Genomic DNA, 20,035 nt, shown 5'->3' with positions numbered 1-20,035 from the left:
ACAAACAGTGTGGGCCTTTGCGTTGGTACCGACGCGTACGAGTCTTGTAATACTCCTCCTCATAGTGATTGCGCCTTCGTGCGTCCGTGGTTTTCTCCCGCAAGGGTTTCCACGTAAAAATTTATGTCTCTTTGACTCGTTTATTTCTCGTTATTATCTAAGAGGAGGACGTGAAGATTGTGGTCAACCTATTGCCCATTTGGTCCACCTGCATCCTGTTTTGGAAGGGGTACTTCAAGATGGCCGCATTATTTGACGAGTACACCCATGGGTGCATCTTCACATACACTCTACCTAATTGCCATATCATCACTTTTACATTCTGTCAAAGCTAAATCCGAAAGATCCCCTAGTAGAGTATCCTAGTTAGGCGACTTGGCACGATGGTAACAGGACTCTGTAGTAGCCATCAAGTGTTCTACTCGTTCTTCATCGACGAGTGCCCATATACATCTTGACATCGTGCATTCCAGAAGATAGTGTCTCCAAGAATTCTCGGCACCACACATACCGCAAGAGCTAGTGGTAGACATTTTCCGATGGCATTGCACGTCCTCAATAGGAAGGGAATGTTTATCTAATCTACACAAGAACATTCTAATTTTCCCTGGAACTCTAGTCTTCCACAGAGATTTCCAGGACCCAGCCTTTTGGTTTAAATTTGATGCACCAACACTCTCCTCTAACCAAGCTTATCTCTTCATTTTGGTCGAGACTAAGACCGGGCCGCGTTAAACAAAACGCACAAATACATAAATTTCCAAAACAGGCAACATATGCCCAAAGAGGGAGCAACTAACCAACGGGTGACCCTTAGGGGTCCCCCGCAAGGGTCACACTTTTTGGCTCGGAGTGCGCCATGTGGTGCATCCATCTGCCGTCACATGACGCATGTTGGGCGCTTGTACTCAATTTTATTATTTTTGTTTTTTCTATACACATTTTATGATTTTAGATGGTTTTTTCCCATTTTTTTAGCTTTTCGGTTTCCAATTGGTTTTTTGTTTAGGAGATATTTTTTGAAGTATAGTTATGCTTCCAAAAAAAAATATGCTTCCACAAGAGGTATAGATTTGCTTCCGCGACAAGCACAACTGTGCTTTCACGAGAAGCACACAGATTTGCTTCTCGAAAAAAAAATCTTTGCTTCCATGAGAAGCACAGATTTGCTTTCATGAGAAGCACAGATTTGCTTCCACAGGAAGCACAACTGTGTTTTCTATAAAAGAGAAAAACATAGTTAGTGATTTTTTTTAAACCGTAACCTTGAATCCGGGCTCTGGTTTTTTCTTCCTTTTTTTGGTATTCATTTTTTTACGTTGAATCGGTTTTTTCAGTTATTATTTTTCTTTCGGATTTTGTTTTCTGGGTATTTGTTTTTCTTAAAAAAGAAGGTGGTTGAAACCTATTAGCATGAGATCTAGTTTTGAAAATCTCGATGCAAGAAATTCATCGGTGAAAATGGTTTGGTATTTGGATGCACGGTTCAAGAGATAAAAATGTTTTGAATAAACAAATATACGAAAAAAAGCTCTCAGATTGCAACAAGTAACACACATATAATGCATCGCTTTTCTTTTGAGAAATTACAATGCATCACTTGTCAGCGCCTCGGAAGGTGGAGAGTGACCTTTGTTTCTTTTTTTAAAGGTTTGGGAGTGACCTTTACTAGAGATTACCCTTAACTAGCTAGTGAGTTCGGCCCAAAGGGTCCAAATTTGTTTTTTTTTTCTTTGAAAGGAAAGGGTCCAAGGTTTTGTTTAGCGAGAGACGGTGATGGGCCCAAACGGATCGATTTCGTGGGCTACGGCCCTTAATAAACCCCTCACAACTAGGCGATGGCGACCCGCCGACCCACGGAGTCAAACCCAAGTGAGGAGCAAGCAGCGTGCTCTGGAAGGAGCCGGAGCCCGGGAACCCACACCGCCCCCAAATAAAACCACCGCCCGCCCGCCCGCCGCGCCCTCCTCGCCGGCGACCATGACCTCCTCCTCGCCGGAGCCCTCGCCGCCGGGGACCCCCTCGCAGGTCCTCAGCGTGCGCATCGTCTCGCTCGACTACTACATGGCGCCGCCCGTCCCCGGCCTCGACATCTCCTACAGCCCCTTCCACTGTACGCTCCCTTCCCCATTTGCCCCCTTTCTGAACTTTTTCTCCTCCCGCCGCGCTGAATTCTCTGTCTGTCTGGTGGCCGCCGCAGGCGAGGAGGTGGAGGAGGTGCCGGTGATCAGGATCTACGGCTCCACCCCCGCGGCGCAGAAGACTTGCCTCCACATCCACCAGGTGGGTACCCCCTTCTCTCTGGCCTTATTATTACCGTTCTTCAGTCTTCACATTCCAGTATGAATGGGGAGTGAGGCACGCCGAATTTGATGCTTGGAAGCTCAATTCAGCATGCCAGTTACCACAGAGCAGTGTGGCACACCGAATTCGATGCTTGGAAGCTCAATTCAGCATGCCAGTTATTAGAGAGCAGTGTGGCAGTTCAGGGATGTGTTGCTCTGGTCTGCTCAGTAGTTCAAGTTCATTCCATTTCCCTCAAGGGAGGTTTGTTTATTATCTGTAGCTGTGCAAACTTGCACCCATTGCATGCTTGTCTTGAGAGTCCACGCTGCCTGTATGCATACAACTCATGCTGTTTGTACTAGTGCTTCCTCTGTTACTTGTGTCAGTAGTCCAACTGGAGATTCAGTAACTGTTTCTGTTATCAATGAGAGTTGGGACACTAGTTAAGATTAAGATTTTAATATTTTTTATCTCACAACACATGTCTTCTTCCCTTGAAACCTATTATCATCTTTGATGAACTGTTGAACTCCCTCCGATCCATATTACCTGTCGCTGTTTTAGTTCAAATTTTGAACTAAAACCACAACACTTATTTTGGATCAGAGCGAGTACCAAAGTTGTACTAAAGCAGCGACAAGTAATATGGATCGGAGGGAGTATCATATACTCTAGTAGTTGATGATTAAATACTACTCATCTCTATTGTATTCTGGCGACACACTGTTTCATCTACTTTCTGATGTAACAGTCTGAAGTTGTAAATCTCCTTTTGGTATTCAGGCCCTGCCGTACTTGTATGTACCTTGCCCAGAGGAGCTACTTCATAATATTGAAAGAGGTGACTGCGTTTTCTAGATATACACCCCTTATAAGATTGCTTATGTTTTTACCATTCCTTTTTCCATTTACTATATGAGCTCTTTCTTGTTCTACATGATGTTTATCATTTCATATCAGCTGCATTCAACTTCTTACCAGGCAGTTGTTATTACACGTCTTGTAAATTTTGTAGATATTACTTTCTCATATAGTTGGTAGTTAAGGTCTTACGGATTACCACAACTTTTTGTTCGAGGTACTAACATGATTTGTTGTTAAAAACATTAATTTACATGTTAAAAGCTTGTTCTACTTTGCTTTTGCGACATAGTTACATAACATAAAGGATATGATGAACTCTTAGTCTGAACGAGACTTAGTAAAGCACTTGTTTGGTTTTATTTCTGATCAAAGGGGCGTCCCTGTCAAGAAAAGCATCTGACGGTCAGGAGAAGTTAATATGTCTTTTTTCTCTTTTCTTTAGGGAATTCATGTATGACTGGTCTATTGAGTGACCTCGAGAAAACTTTACAGGTAGAGTCCACTTAGTTGGTATGTTAACTTTCTCTTTTCGTGAGTATCATCATTTCCCCTGCAGAATCGCGGCCCAGCAAAAAGGAAGCATGTCCATGGATGTAGCCTTGTTCGAGCAAAGAAGTTGTATGGTTATCATTCATCCGAGGAGATTTTTGTGAAGATCTACCTGTATCCACAATTTAATCATTTACAGATCATTTCTTTTTGCTACAGATGTTTGAACCTGTGTAAATCATTTCTCACTTCCTTTTCTTGTTATTATTGTCTTGGAAAATTGTAAATTATGAATATAGTTCATCTGATTGTTTGAAAACCATTTTTTAACCTTTTGGTATGGACTTATTTGTGAAACATAATACTTTGCAAGCATTTTGAGGTAGCTACATAAGACAGGAAAGTGGAAATCGTGAAATATTCCTGTCATTGTGTATTGACAATATTACTCGAAAAATATCCCTTTCTTTATGACTGCATATGCCCGAGCCCTGATGACAACTTAGGAAGTCATGAGCGTTGAGTGGTTTGCTGAGTTACCTTCTGTTTTAACTGAAAACTTAATAGCATCAAATGTTTGAACCAAATGTTGTCATAGAAATCTTCTTGCGCAAACTGATAGATCAAATTATGCAGGGTTTCAGGTGCATGTAATCAATTGATGTTCTGTTCTTTTTCTTATTTAATGAATGTATGCCTGCATTTTGTTCTCCTCCACGACTTTGTCATGCAACTGATTGCCTTGATTTAATCTAAAGATATTATCCTCATGAGGTTTCTCGGGCTGCGACCCATCTATTGGTATGATACATTGAAGCTCCCTTCTGCTTAAGTTGTGGCTTTAGTATTTCCATATGGATGGGTACATGACTACATTTATGTCCTGATAGGTAGATAAGTCTGAACTGGAGGAATATTGTTATCTCCTCATTTCTGGATCATGTATCTTCTGTTTCACTAATTTCTGCAAAATTACTCTAGTAAGAGAGGTGCAATGTTTTTTTTTTACATCATTGCTCTCTATTGTTCTTTTGATCTGTGTCCATTAGCTATGCATTTAAGAATTACTCGATTTGTACACTAGTGGAAAATTGTAACTTTTATGGCGAACAGAGTTATGACAGAAAAAATTCATGGCGCCTAGTGTGTCATGGCCGATTAGGCTGGCTAGGCAGTTGTATAGCCATAGCAAATCATCTAGAGAGCTGGCATGGATGACAACCTCTCTCTTGTAATGAATGTTTCTTAATTTTAGAACACCGGTGTATTTTGTGGTATTCCATGCAACTGTAAGTATATTTTTATGGAAATTGGAATCTCTTTTATGTAAAGTTTTATGCTATCCTCGCTGGGACTGATCGCGAGCTGTTTTGTTTCAGGGCGGTGCTGTTCTTGATAGAGTATTCCAGCCTTATGAATCACACATTCCATATCTTCTTCACTTTTTGGTGAGAGCGATGCTTTCTTATTCTGTTTTTATGGATGTCCTGAACTGCAAGACTATTGCCATTATGTCTCTTTTGCACAAGCATACAACTTAAGTACAATATTCCTGACTTGATGGTGCCAGTCTTATTTGACACATTTGTTATATATTTGAGTGATCTAAGATGATATTTCTGTTCAATGTATGTTTTAGATCGACTATAACTTGTATGGAATGGGCCATGTACATGTCACAGACTTCAAGTTCCGCCCTCCATTGCCAGGTGATTTTCATCCTAAGACTCTGCATAGGAAGGTGGACTCTTCTGATGAATCGGAGCACAAGGCAAGTTCTATGGATTTTGTTATGTCTATATTGAATGACTTCCATTTGAATCTATGCTATTTTTCGTGGGGTCATACATTATCCATTGCTTCTACTAAAAAACTCTACCTTCCTCTTAAAAATGTAGACACATTCATATAATGCTGCGATGAAAAACCCAATTATCTGGACATCATCAACAGTGCCACATGCTTTAATCCTGGGCGATTCTTCATCTTCACATTTCATGGAAGGATCAAGTTCGAACTTCAGAAAACGACATACTTTTATGATGCTTGAAGCTGACTCCAGAGTAGAAGGTCTGTTTGCTACGTTCTAACAGCTATTTATCTGTTATAAACTTATAATCCAGAAATTGCTCTACAAATTCCGGTTTCGCTTGTAGGAATCATAAACGAGAAGTATAAGATGTACACTTCTCTGTCACAAACAATGGCAGATACCAAAATGGTTCAGTCGCTTTTAGCAATCTGGGAGGTATCTTTCCTGCTCTATGTGCACATATGCTGCAAATTGTTACTTATTGGTAAACCTCTCATACCTGCTTTGCTTAGGAACTTGAGCACTTAAGACTACTGGATGAAACAAAACCTGCTGATATTGGTAGACCACCGCGGGATGCTGTTCTTAAAAGTTTTCTTCATGGTATTAAGTATGAGAGTGCTCTTTCTGCGTTGGATCCAAAAGAGGAGGGGTCCCATCACAAAGATTCTGCCGTTGAAGCATCTGAAAAGCTTGAGAGGTGCTTTAAATCATTGACTGATGTTATTGGGACTATCACATTCTCACAAAATGACTGCTGCGAAAATATTGGTAGTGATAATTCTGCTCCAAGAACATCTCAGTCATTTGACGAACATGAAAAGGTAGTTCTCAGATCTTAGTTATCTGGTTATGGCTTGCCTAAGTTATGCATATATTATTGGGTCAGTTTGTAGTGTTATCCAAAGCAGTTTATAAATAAGAAACATGCCGAACCAATTTTCCCAACCTATATAATGTACCTAAAATAGTTGTAAGGTGAAGAACTGCATTGTTTGGCTTCTGGCTGTTGGTAGCTGGTGCTCCTGGTGGTCCCATAATAAATGCCTGGCAAGCACCATAACCACGCCAAACAAAGCCACACTAATGGTCAAATTTAAGAGGGTGGAGGATAATTCTAGGTCTGGTATGAAGTGAGTACTTCAGATGGTAGAGGACGCCAGTCCAGGGTCACTTTTTGATCTTACCAATCATTTTAGATGTGGGTTCTGATATTTCCCTTCTTGGGATTACGTATGTGTATTTTGTCTGGCTACATTTGCATATTATGCTTTCAATTTGAATTTGTTTTTTACTTTCTCCTGATAAATATAGCACCTCTTGTCACTTTCTTTTGTAGCATGTAGATTCTGAAGCACTTGGGCTTTTAAGCTGGATGGCCTCCTCACAGGCTGGGGAGGAGCCAACAACTGATGATGAATTAGTCAATGAAGTCATTCTGAGCCCTTTGTTCTCCAAGAAGTCCATTGAATTTGCTCTAGAGTCTGCTCACTTGGATTTTGATAGTGCTTCTCAGCAGGAGTGCCAGGATATTCTTGATACACTTGAACCCGTGACTGGGGCAGAAGAATTGAATGCTCAGAAGTCTTACCACAGTTCTCCAGTGCTTGATGAGAGTACTTCAGTGACCAATACTATTCCTCAGATTGATGGGTCTTCTGATGAAAAACAGAAAGGCCCCCAAGAATATGATCAGGGTAAAATTACTAGAAGAAAAATAGGAACAGCTAGTTACTCATCTAGTAAAAATAGTTCAAAGTTAGCAAGTAAGCATGGAGGTACTGAACTTCTCTGGGGTTCTTTGCCTCTTTCTACTAAAAAGCGGTCACATGGAAATGCTGATGGTCCTGTTAAAATTTCTTCAGGCAGTGCAATGCCAACTGAGGATCCAAGTTCTTACAATAGTAAAACTGAGAAGAACTCTTGTCATACCACAGACGACACTGATAAGGAATCTTCTGGTTCGATAGGTGAACATGGCCCAGCCTGTCTTTCTGTGAGGGATTTAATGAGGAGGAAGCGGAGGGGATCTTTTCAGCCTGAAAAGTTAGATTTTGGTTGTTCTGGAACTGCAGCATGCAACATGGATAAAACCAGCGGAATCGTGATTTCTGGAGGATTAGAAGTGCATGATGTCACCAGTGGTCTTCCAAATTCAGAAACATCTTATTCTGGTGGTGAATATGTACATATGACATTTGCGCAGAAGCCTCCAACTGGTTCGGAGGTTTCTTCGGCGAGCATTGAGCATCCTGAATGTAAGTTTCACAAGGAATATTCATTTTAACATGGTGCATGCAATTTACTTTAACTAGTGATGCTGGTATGCTGTTCAGATGTAAATTTTAGAAATTGTTGTGTTATCTCACTTGAGGTACCATGTTATTATGGTACAACATTATGTTTACTCAATTTGTTAGTACGACTATTCACCTCATATTATACATATTCTCTGCTATTTTTCAGCTGCTAAACTGGGATCGGTTGACCCCCTTCCATTTTTCAATCAGACTGCTGAAGAGAACAAGGAGAATGGATCATTTCAATATATGGGAAGTAGTGAATTCACACCTGATACTTTGGGTGTTCCAACTCATTTCCAAAATGACGGATCACTCCTATATTTGCTGACGCATGCATTTTCACCGCCATCTGCAGCAGCTGTGGGCCAGTGGCTACCTCAACACACTTATTCCAATAGTGTCTCTGGTATAAGTAGTTTCCTGCATATATTAATTGCAATTCAGTTTACTGGCTTCCTTACAAACTATTATTTTAGGTTACTTCAACTGTGGTGAGAATGTTACAGATGATCAGGAAATAGAACACCATCCTACTTCAACACCACATGCGGAAGCTCTTCCTTTGATGGCCAATTCTCCTGTACCCGGATCTGCTTCTGAGCATACAACAACAACGTTCATTGATACAGTTATGATGAAATCTGATCAGCCGAACAAAGAAAATAAAAAGTTGGATGATTGGCATGACTTTTCGCAGATCTCAGCTGAAGATGAAAAGCATAAGCTCACACCTCTCAGTCAAATTGGATTTCGTGACCCTGCTAGCACCGGTGGTGGACAACAACTGACGATACTTAGCATAGAGGTTCGACTATATTCTTCGTTCGTCCTAGGAAGCAGGGTGGTAATGAATTGTTCTTAGAGATTCTATGTTGTATGACCAAGACAGTTTTGACTTGCTAATGATTACTGACAGAAAGTATGGGAAACCAGGCAAGGTAGAGTGACCTCTTGAAATTTCTTCCCACTATTTTACAGGTATTTGCGGAAAGCAGAGCAGAGCTACGTCCTGATCCACGGTTTGATGCCATCAATGTTGTATCTTTGGCTGTTGAGGATGATGGTGACAATACTGTTGAAGTTTGTGTACTCATACGTGGAAACAATGACAAGTCACAAGGGAGGAGGTTGTATGACGTCTTTTGATCTTTCAGTCATTTGTTGGTTTCTTTTATATTTCAATTGTGCCTCTGAATTTTCCTCTTGTGTTCATTGACACCCTTTATCTATTTAGTTGTATTTATCAAAGTGAAATCTAAAAGAAATGAGAATTCTGCTGAGTAGAGCAGTTAATAGAAAGATAGCCGGCTTACTGTGATGGTTAATGGTATTTTTTATTCATTTCCCATGCTTACTGTGATATCTTTCCTTTATTCATGTTCTGGAACATAAACTGCATATTTGACATTTTGCTGTTCTAGAGTTACGTCTTCATGTAATTGTTTTCTTTGGCTTGGTGGTTCTTTTTAAAGTATGTACGATCTTAGCTTGTTGGGTCGAGATGTATTTAATGCCTCTTTTCTTGTAACTGCAGAAACCTTGACGGAGTTATTGGTTGCAGTGTTGATGTCTTCCCGGAAGAGAGGGATCTTTTGAATCATCTTATCGATGCATTATGTTCAATTGATCCAGATATCCTAGTCGGATGGGAGATTCAGTTAGGATCTTTAGGATTTCTTGCTGAAAGAGCTGCTTATCTGGGTATAGGCTTACTGAAAAGAATCTCAAGGACACTACCACATGAGTCAAAACATCCACCTAAGAATCTAGCCCATGAGTCTAGTCAGGTGCCTGAAGCATCTCCTGCCGATGATGTTATTATGGATGTCAGTGAGAATGATTGGAGTCATACTCATGCTAGTGGTGTACATGTTGGTGGGAGAATTGTACTAAACTTATGGCGTCTCATGCGTGGAGAAGTTAAGCTTAACAATTACTCCCTTGAAGCTGTGGCTGATGAAGTCCTGAGGCGAAAGGTACCATTAGTACCAAACAAGACATTGAATCGATGGTTTGCAACAGGTCCTGGACGAGGAAGACACCGGTGCATAGAATATGTTAGCAGCAGAGCTATGCTCAACCTTGAAATAATAAATCAACTTGACCTGGTAAATGAATTTCCCTTCATTGCATTCTTGCCAGTACATCATCAACATATGGTTACTTGAGAGCTCCCTTGTTTTTTCCATATGAGATGTTTATCAACTGGGCAGCCTGTCCTTTTTGGTTTTACACCTGTTCTAATTACAAGTTAACAAGCTTGGTTAAAATGTTATGCGCGGAACGAGTAACTAGTAACTGATACTTTTTATGTCACCTGAATATTTGTAGCAAAAAGTTTGCTCCAAACTTTACCTGACTATTCCATGCAGGTCAATCGGACATCTGAACTTGCTCGTGTGTTTGGTATTGACTTCTTCTCTGTTCTTTCACGGGGGTCTCAGTTTCGTGTTGAATCTATGCTCTTGAGATTGGCTCATACACAGAACTACCTTGCAATTTCCCCAGGAAACCAACAGGTGCAATTCTTTGTCTCCTAACAAATTTAACTCGATTTCTGCATAGACATGTTCTATACTTCCGTAGATACTCAGCCGCTTTTGCCTAGTAACACAAGTTCTGAGAAATAAATGCAAGAATGGCAGCTCTTGTTCATTGGCATATCTACCGAGAGGTGTAACATTTATATTGGCTCTTTGTCCGAAGAGGCAAAGACGGCCATTTTGTCTGTGGGATCAATGAACTTACTTTATGTAAATTGCCAAAGAAAAGGGTGTGGCAGGCTTAAGATTAGACGGGGACTGTTCTTCTAAGCCACCAGGAATTTTCTGGGTTAGAACACTGGTTCTTCACACGAACTAGAAATTTGATATATTTTCTGCTAACCTAACTCTTGACTGATTAGGATTTGGGGAAGTCGCCTGGACCCTAACCCTCAAATTTTGTGAGATTTGGGGTTCATGAGCACCCTTGCCCCCTGTATACTCGACTTAGTCACATGCCTAGTCGTTGTGGTCTGCCTAGGGCCACCTCGCCTAGTGACCGAAGTCGCAACTAGGACTTTGACACGCCTAGGTTTCAGGCTGCCTAGAGGGCAAGCTATAGTCAAATTATAGCGGACCCTGATGCCAATCGCCTAGACAGCCTAGTCAGCCTGCTTTCAAATCACTGCTAAAATGTTTTGGATATTATTGCGCATATATTCCAGTAGCTTGCCTGCATTTTAACAATTCACCAGTGCTACTTTACAGGTTGCTTCTCAGCCAGCCATGGAGTGCATGCCACTTGTAATGGAACCAGAATCAGCTTTCTACTCTGACCCAGTTCTTGTATTGGATTTTCAATCTCTTTATCCTTCCATGATAATAGCATATAATCTATGTTATTCTACTTGCTTGGGTAAAGTTTTCCCGTCGAAGTCCAGTGTACTTGGTGTCAGCTCATATTCAGCAGATCCGCATACGATCGCTGATCTGAAAAATCAGCTGATCCTTACTCCAAATGGAGTTCTGTATGTGCAACCCGAGGTAATGATCTTGTTTACTCTCGGACATTGCAGATTTTCCTGTGTCGCTCATAGTCATATCTAATACTTTTCCTATTGGTGCTAGACTAAGTACCACCAGTTGACAGGCAATATTGGAATACCTCCCACATATAGTTGTTATACCATCTACAGATGACTATGTTGATAGTGGCTATATTCTTGAAAACATTGCTTAGTGCCGCATTTTCTATCCGTGCCGGCACTGTTTTTTCTTTTGCGCACTCCTTCCCATTGTTAGGCGTGGACAAGGAATGAGCATCTCGCACCAGACTGACCTTTTGAACACATTCTTTATGGCATTCTGCAGGTCAGAAAAGGTGTAGTGCCTCGCCTTCTTGAGGAGATACTGTCAACCAGAATTATGGTGAAGCAAGCAATGAAAAAGCTAGCTCCATCTCAGAAGGTTCTGCAGAAGGTATTTACTTCTATACTTTCTTGAACATTTTACAGAAGCCCCTAAATTTCTTGAATTTTGTGATTAAGTATGATACGATATGACTTACTAGAAAATCTGGGTTAATGTATAATGGTAATGGTAATGTATTTATCTTCCAGATACTCAATGCTCGGCAACTTGCTCTGAAGCTGATAGCTAATGTAACGTATGGTTACACAGCTGCTGGATTCAGTGGTCGTATGCCCTGTGCAGAGCTTGCAGACAGCATTGTTCAATGTGGTCGTAGAACGCTTGAAACAGCAATATCATTTGTCAATCAGCATCCCTTGTGGAATGCTAGGGTTGTGTATGGTGATACTGACAGGTATTTTTGTGCAATTCTCATGATATTTTCTTTGAATTATACTTAAATATTGTACGAAGCTCATTATTTCTACTGTAGTATGTTTGTTCTTCTAAAAGGGCGATCTAGGGAAGAAGCATTCAGAATAGGAAAGGAAATTGCCTCTTTAGTGACTGCGAGTAATCCGGATCCAGTCACTTTGAAGTTTGAGAAAGTGTACCATCCCTGTTTCCTTCTTACAAAGAAGAGATATGTTGGCTATAGCTATGAAAACCCCGAACAGAACGAGCCAATCTTTGACGCAAAGGGGATTGAGACAGTGCGGAGAGATACATGCCCGGCGGTTGCGAAGATGTTAGAACGATCTCTTAGAATAATGTTTGAAGAACAAGACTTGGTCAAGGTAAGGGGTGTTTCTTAATCTCTTCCACTTTACGAGGAGGGTCTTCCCTGTAGCAGTGTCAGGTATATAGCTTAATGGCCTTTTATTCTTGCAGGTTAAATCGTATGTGGAGCGTCAATGGACACGGATATTATCAGGAAAAGTTTCTATTCAGGACTTCATTTTTGCAAAGGAGGTTCGTCTTGGTACTTACAGTGCAAGGGCATCCTCGCTGCCACCTGCAGCAATTGTTGCAACAAAAGCAATGTTGTCTGATCCACGGGCAGAACCACGTTATGCAGAGAGAGTGCCCTATGTTGTTATCCATGGGGAACCAGGGGCTCGTCTCGTCGATATGGTCATTAATCCATATGGTCTGCTAGAAGTTGGATCCCCTTATAGGTTAAATGAATTATATTACATAACCAAACAGATTATTCCCGCACTACAACGTGTCTTTGGACTCCTAGGTGTTAACCTAAATAAATGGTTTAACGAGATGCCTCGCCCCACACGGTCAACACTCGCGAAACGCCAGTCTGCTTTGGGTCATGGTTCTCGTGATAGCAGTTCCATCCGATTGGGATGGAACAAGAAACCGTCCGCCAAAGTAGCCAGGATAGATACTTATTATATGTCGAGCCATTGTACTATCTGTGGTGATACAGTTCAAGGATCAGAAATTTTTTGCAGTCACTGTTTAAAAAATGAAGCTGTTGTTGCCACTGTAGTCGCTGGCAGGACATCAAAACTGGAGCGAGAAATCCAACATCTTGCTGCTGTAAGTTCTTATTAGTTTTATACTTCTCTTATTTGAATTCCCCACTGGAAAATGAAATCATTGCATGGAATACTAAAATTAAAACTAACGCTTATGTTTCTTGACATTTTTGTATAACATGAACTAAGCATCAGAAATATTGAAATTCTAGTCTTTCTTAATGTACTTGACCACTATTTGAAGTGCAACAATCCTTGTAATTTAATAATGTTGTCCATGAAACAGAAATCCCTTAAGACAAGTTGTTTCAGCTGACAGTTAACTTGTGAATGTTGTCCAGGTATGTGGCCACTGTGGCGGCGCGGACTGGATCGTGGAAAGTGGGGTCAAGTGTGTTTCGCTTGCATGCCCGGTGTTCTATGAGCGTCGGAAGATTCAGACGGAGTTAAGAGTCGTCTCGGAATCCGCTGGAGAAGCTGGCTATTATCCATTCTGCTGCGCGGAGCTATTCTGACTTTGTACTCTTGTTGTTTATATCTTGTACATTGTACATCTGTAAAATGTACAATCAGACTGTAATTATGTTGTTGTAACATGTAACTCATAGCATTGTAATGTACTAGTGCGTGTAGCAAAGGAGTATAGAAAATGTGTAATAACACACATCCTCATTTGAGAGGACAAGAAAAAGTTACTCGCCTGTCACCCTCCTGTGCTAAAAATTCAAAAGGTCATGATACCTTTTTTTTTCGATGGAGGTCATGATACCTTATGGTTGTGTATCCATGCTTAATTTTGAAAGGAGTACAATTTTGAAGAGAGTACTCGTACATGTAATAGTATGGGCAAACTTTTTGATGGCCAGGTGAGCAAGGATCAGATTCTGGAGGTTTTTATATCGATGCGCAATGCACCAGCAAAAGAATTGGCTCTGAGGCACTAAAGACGGATGACCAGCAAAAGAAGTATTGTTAGATCTCTTGATGCTTTGATTTGACAAGAGCATGAGCACGAACACTTCCTATTTTCTCAGGGTTTTTTAGAGGTCCTATTTTCTCAGCTGCCAGGTTTGATAAGACCCAATTCCAAAGCATCCAGGCTCCCACCTTCACCACACTGGAAATCCAAATGCACCCCCTAAAGCTTGCGGTCAAGATGAGAAACTTTGAAGTCCCAACGGCTGCTGCCCGTAATATCTGGAAACAGAGTTGACCACATTTCCCCTGGCATATAACCCAGGTTTAGGAGGGATCTCTTCTTGGTTTCTGACATAATGAAGGGTGAGTGAGGTTCCTACCTATTTAGACTCTGGCTTGACCAGTTTGATGAGCCTTTCTGAGCCAGTGCTAAGCCTCTCAAATTCTTGTGTATTCTCCCGCACGCTCTTGTTGTATACTAGTAGTAATATTCTCTCTTGTACTACCTCCACTGACCTAAAACACCTTATATGGGCTTATACAGAGGAAGTATATTTCCCTTCTAATAAAATTTGCCGATGGAGGCTGGGGCCTCCCCTACAGTTTTTTCGCTCAGAAGAGAAAAGAAAAAGAAGAAGCAATGATCAGCCTGGAGGTCTCCAGACCGTCGCACTTGAGAGAGTCTGCCACTTGGGTAGTATGTTAGGATGATAACCTAAACCAACCATACTTTTTCCTTTTTTGCCATAGCCAGATTTTAAACCATTGTTTGGATGGTTGCCGATGCTTGACAACCAAAACCTTGACCAAGATATTTGCTAGCCAAATTTTAGACTCTTGTTTGGATGGTTGCCAATGCTTGACAACCAAAACCTTGACCAAAATATTTGCTAGCCAAATATTAGTAGGGCTATAGCTTGGGCTCAAACCAACATACCCTTAAGACCGATGAGCATCTGGGTGAAACACAGGGAGAAAACTGGAACATAGTTCAGCCCAACTCCGTGTTGGCGAACGAGTTTAATTCTGACATAATGTTACATTATTTCCAGCTCCACGCAGTTTGTTTACAGGGTTCATTGCATGGAGGCCTAACTATAGAACATCGCCCGTAGTGACGAGGACGACTGGGCGTTCGAGGGCGTGCTCTTGCTTTTATTCCTAGAACCGTGGGCCGTCATCTACAGAGCGGATTGGAACAGCATCTCAGCCAGTTCCTGCATAGGGAAGCGGGCAACAAAAGGTCGTAAGGAACAATCATCAGTCAGCGCAAGAGATATACTTGCATTGTGCAGTGAAAGACAAGCTGCTTAGATTTATCATTCCTTTTACCTGTTTGCCGGATGGAACGGTTGGCTCGCCCCACTCCAAGACCTTCTTTTCTAGCGTTTCAAAGTCTCCCTTCCCAGCCTGTTTGAAACCATAGCCAGTGTCACAATCCCAATTCAATCCTTTTGAGAAAATAAATCCAAACTTACTAATTTGTGTACCTCGATCATGGCACCAATCTCAGTGTCAAAGCTCTGGTAGCGCTTGCGGACAAGCTCATCCAGGGAACCATCCTAACATCAGAAAACAAAACTTCCATTTAGGTAAAGGCATGTGTAAACTTTACCGGGTCATGAACTAATGATGTCTCCAGTTACCTCAATCAGCTTGGCAACATTGCGGAGGCCACGGGCCATGGTGTCCATCCCAGAGATATGAGCAATGAACAGGTCCTCAACATCAGTACTCTCCCTCCGCCTGTCACCACAAAACAATTCCATGTCAGCCAAAATTTATGTCGAACCAAAGCTCAATTCTTGGAGAACACTAATGGTACTGGGAACTAACAATTTGGCGTCAAAGTTGAAGCCACCAGGTGCAAGTCCATCCTGCAACCGTATCAAACAGAACAAATTATGAGCACTGTTACCTGAATTAAATGGTAACCAAGCATGATACTGTACAAGAGACTTTTGATTCAGAAAAGGTACAAGAAATGATTAATTCCACTCACATTCTTAACTACACTTGACATAATCAAGGTAGCTTCTGAAATGTCTGTAAGGAACTCATCCGTGTCCCAACCTGCCAACATGTAAGAGTTGAAATGTTAAGCTACTAAGCGTGTAACAGGGATTTTAACAAGTCACAGCCATTTTATGAACTAAACACATACCAACTTGTGGATCACCAGTGTTCGCATCAATGTTTCCAAGAATATCATTAATGCGTGCAGTCTCAAGCTCATGATGGCAGCTGCAGGACACAAGTTTTAGATGCAGTTATGGTACTAGCATCACTTTAAGCCGTTATGATTGGATTTAGGTGAGCAAGAAACTGACCTATGCCCAGAGAGAGTAGCATGGTTGCACTCAACATTTATCTTGAATTCCCCTGTATCACCATATTATTAGAAGAAGAATGCATTTTATTTAAAAATAGAATGTTCTAAGATGATTCTCAGGAAAATATGGTTAAATTCATGTGCTTCATTTTGCATAAAATTGTTGGAAATACACACATAAACATATGAAAACAGGAATGGTGGTACTAAAGGATTTTTTTTGCACATTTCAAAAATTACCTGTAAGACCAAACTTCTGTAGGAAAGAGAATGTAGTTGCAACATCCCAGTCATACCTGCAAGAGAAAAATAAGTATTATTCTTTCCAGTCCTGTTAAAAGTTTCACAATATAAATTTTCCAGACGACAAACATACTGATGCTTTGTTGGTTCTTGTGGTTTAGGCTCTATCAACAATGTTCCTAAAAAAAAAGAGATTCAGACACGCAGTATCCTCAATTATCATAAAGCGGAACAATGAAACTATTTACTGTCAAATTTGGGAGACTCGAACCAGAACATCAAATATAGCACTGCAAAGCAATTACCGTTAAAGCCAATCTTCTTCTTGTGGTTAACAGCAGCTTGAAGAAAGTTAGCCTGGACAACAGAAGAACAAGTTATCAAATCTAGAATTTTTTAAAAACATTGACACATAATTTGTGCTACAAACTACACCAAGTAGAAAGACAAACAAAGTCGAGAAGTATGTCAACCCATACCAAATGTTCAAGTTCTCTCTTCATATCGGTATTGAGAAGAGTTTGGTAACCCTCTCTTCCACCCCAGAATACATAGTTCTCACCGCCTAGGTAGTGAGTAACCTGGAAGGGGTTACAAGTCGAGTTAAACAACTAACCAGAAGGAAGGGTTCCTATGATATTTAGACACAACCCACCTCCAAAGCTTTCTTCACTTGAGCAGCAGCATAAGCATACACCTTGACCTCTGGGCTGCAGCATCAGTAAAGGCCTTGCTAAATTTCAAGTCATAACTCAAATTCACAAATGCAGTGAAATTTAGTACCCACCTCGTAGCAGCTCCGTGCATGTAACGTGGATGCATGAAAAGCTGTGCAGTCCCCCACAATGGCTTTATATTGGTCTCACTCTACATGATGTCCATAGTATATTTTTGAGCAAAGAGAGGAAAAAAGTTGTACTGTAGGAAACCTAAATATTGAAACATTTTAAGGTTGTAGCAGTAACCTGGAGTTGCTTTGCCAGCTCAACTATCTCATCCAAGTTAGCATTTGTTTCCTGCAATGTGAACAGACGACCCTTAAGACGGAGAATACTGACCTTTCAGGGCCTAGGAGCCAAGATAGTCAAATTACAGTGACACCATTTTTCAGATATACTACAGTAACACCCTGAGATGCTATTTTAGACGGAAGCAATCTTATGGAATAAAGTTCATTTCTATTTGTTGTTGCTTGTAAATTATGATGATCAGTTTGGTTCTATTGTGCTCTTGAATAGATGATCCAAAACAAGTACCCCCTCCGATCCATATTAATTGTCACTGATTTACTAAATCAGCGACAATTAATATGGGTCTGAGGGAGTATTCTTTTTAGTCACAGGGCAAGTAAAAAATTAGCTGTACAACATCAGCAACCATATTCCTTGTGCTGAAAACATAGTCATGTAATCCTGTAAATAATCATAATCAAACTGCTCTAATACTGGTCACTACCAGTCTCAAATCCCTAACTCAGGGTTGCAATTTGCAACTTCGGGAATCATTCTGATAAAATCATACCGCGAGTGTTTTGCCATCAGGGGCGATGTCCCTGTCATGGAAGCACCACCTCTCAACTCCAAGCTTCTCCATGAACTCGAAGTGAGCTTTCACTGAAAAAAAGTTCCAAGCATAAGTTGTTGATTCCAACAGTATGCAATTTCATAACGTCATGGTCCTAAAAGAACAAGATCAAGTAATCCTCGTACTTCTTCTCTTAGCCATGGCCAGGGAATTGGTGCCATCCTCCCAAGGCCAGTTCTTTGTGGCTGCACCAAAAGGGTCTCCTCCAGTACCCCGGAATGTATGCCAGAACGCCACGCTGAACCGCAACCAATCCTATAGCACAGAATGAATATATAATCCTACTGCAGCACATGATGTAAAAATAAAATAAAAAGATAACTACCAAAAAAGACAAGTTCTGCAAAACATACTTTCATTTTCTTTCCAAGAATCACTTCCTCCGCGTTATACCACTTGTAAGAAAGCGGCTTCTTGCTGGTTGGACCCTGCCACACAATTGTTCAGGGACAAATGTTATAAAACTGAAAGCAACCCATTAACAGCGCATAATCTGTTCAGTTCAGGGTCAGTGGCCTCACCTCATATCTGATCTTGGTAATGCCGGGGAAGAACTCGCCCTCCCAACCATCGGAAGCGGCATCGCCGCACTTGGCGTCGATGTCGGCCGGGCAGGTTTCCTGGGCGGCGATCTGCAGGGCGCAACCAGATCAGAACCAGGATCAGATTAAGTTCATAGATCAAATCTCCATGGGCATCAATCATTCAAATCAAAGAAGACCGCAAAGTTCGCAATCGCTCACCGCAGCAGACAGGCAGAGGGACGACGCCACCAGCAGGGCCAAGAGCTCCGCGCCCTTCCTCATACCGAAACGTCTCTGCAACTGAAACAAAACAAATGTATGCATCGATCAGTAACGCGAGGATCCAATCCGTCGGCCAGAAATGCGAATTTTTCTATCTATCCGCGGGTCCTGATTCCCAGCTTGCCTCGGTACGAACCGCTGGACCTGCCGCGGGGCTCGACTGAATCCCCAATCTTGATACAAATAGAATCGCTTCTAGAACTAGAACTCTACTAGTATACTCCACCGCGCAGCTAAGACGTGAGACCCGCGACGAACCGGACGGATTGGCGGTGAGTACAAATTCAGATGGGATTTTGCGACAGCGGAGTGACGGCACTGATACCCCACGGCGTCGAGGAGGCCGGCGGGGAATCTCATCTCCAGCGGGAGCTGACCGCGCCGGCTAGGTGGGAGGGGGTTGCGGGAACGGAGGAGGAAGCATCCGACGAAGAAGACGGAGGAGCTCACCGTGGCGACCGCCGGAGAAGAAGGAGCTCCGCGCGATCCGCTGGGGTCTGGTTAAGCGGGCCGGATAGGGATTAGGGAGAGTGGCTGAAGTGTTTTTTCTTCAGAAGATCAGAGGAGGCTCGTGTGCAGTCCACTGCTCCTCTCTGCTTGTTATATAGTGCGGCGGCGGCTGACGCGATAAATCGGCGTGTCATTATCCGGATCGAGCGACGTGGGGTTATTATCCGGACGAAACAGTGGCTAACCACGCTCGCGCATGCCCCGGGCGGGAGGCCTGCTTCTGTTGCGGCCTTCGTTTTACCAGACTTCGATTTCTTTTTCTTTTTCATTTTCATTTCGATTTTCTTTTCGAAATTTGTTATCTCCCCCTCAAAGAAAAAGCAAATTGTTTTTTCGGAGCTTGCTTTGGCGGGCGCGCACGGTGATGGCCTGCTTGGTACGGGCGTGTCGTGTCGTCTGCTCTTGGATTTGATCTTGGATGAGCATGCGACGGCCTACGGTTGGTTATCGCAATGGGCTCGCGGCCTAACGGAGAAAAGATGCTCTGATCCTACTGCC

The 20,035-nt window shown here is 41.9% G+C and overlaps 2 protein-coding genes across 12 annotated transcripts; one reads left to right on the top strand and one right to left on the bottom strand.

The window, feature by feature from the left end:
* Positions 1-1,713: 1,713 nt before the first annotated feature.
* Positions 1,714-13,850, top strand: LOC109778268 (DNA polymerase zeta catalytic subunit). Of its 11 annotated transcripts, none has more exons than XM_073508012.1 (23): positions 1,729-2,283; positions 3,070-3,127; positions 3,593-3,642; positions 3,707-3,813; positions 4,398-4,440; positions 5,019-5,087; positions 5,279-5,410; positions 5,538-5,709; positions 5,796-5,887; positions 5,965-6,276; positions 6,792-7,230; positions 7,318-7,710; positions 7,919-8,161; positions 8,232-8,599; positions 8,734-8,882; positions 9,290-9,863; positions 10,128-10,274; positions 11,007-11,282; positions 11,610-11,717; positions 11,858-12,063; positions 12,142-12,445; positions 12,540-13,205; positions 13,486-13,850. In XM_073508012.1, exons 1-23 carry the CDS (start codon positions 1,777-1,779, stop codon positions 13,657-13,659), a joined length of 5,589 nt encoding a protein of 1,862 aa, XP_073364113.1. In that variant the 5' UTR covers positions 1,729-1,776; the 3' UTR covers positions 13,660-13,850. The 11 variants fall into 11 exon arrangements, 10 of the variants coding, with proteins under 10 accessions (XP_073364113.1, XP_073364111.1, XP_045088540.1 ...); XM_045232605.2 differs by having other exon boundaries at positions 1,730-2,113; positions 2,201-2,283; positions 6,792-7,710; XM_073508013.1 differs by having other exon boundaries at positions 1,730-2,283; positions 6,792-7,149; positions 7,423-7,710.
* Positions 13,851-15,038: 1,188 nt separating this feature from the next.
* LOC109778269 (xylose isomerase) lies at positions 15,039-19,744 on the bottom strand. Its single transcript, XM_020336810.4, has 21 exons — positions 19,478-19,744; positions 18,965-19,045; positions 18,743-18,853; positions 18,575-18,649; positions 18,347-18,476; positions 18,159-18,250; positions 17,603-17,653; positions 17,425-17,504; positions 17,293-17,347; positions 17,117-17,218; positions 16,943-16,994; positions 16,771-16,816; positions 16,635-16,690; positions 16,393-16,444; positions 16,227-16,306; positions 16,065-16,135; positions 15,899-15,939; positions 15,709-15,808; positions 15,553-15,624; positions 15,395-15,472; positions 15,039-15,279 (listed from the first exon to the last, which is right to left on the bottom strand). Exons 2-21 carry the CDS (start codon positions 19,025-19,027, stop codon positions 15,244-15,246), a joined length of 1,443 nt encoding a protein of 480 aa, XP_020192399.1. The 5' UTR covers positions 19,028-19,045; positions 19,478-19,744; the 3' UTR covers positions 15,039-15,243.
* Between the last annotated feature and the right edge of the window lie 291 nt (positions 19,745-20,035).

The sequence above is a fragment of the Aegilops tauschii genome, chromosome 2, assembly GCF_002575655.3.
Source record: "Aegilops tauschii subsp. strangulata cultivar AL8/78 chromosome 2, Aet v6.0, whole genome shotgun sequence".
Taxonomy (NCBI): domain Eukaryota; kingdom Viridiplantae; phylum Streptophyta; class Magnoliopsida; order Poales; family Poaceae; genus Aegilops; species Aegilops tauschii.
This window is presented reverse-complemented; position numbering and strand designations above follow the sequence as displayed.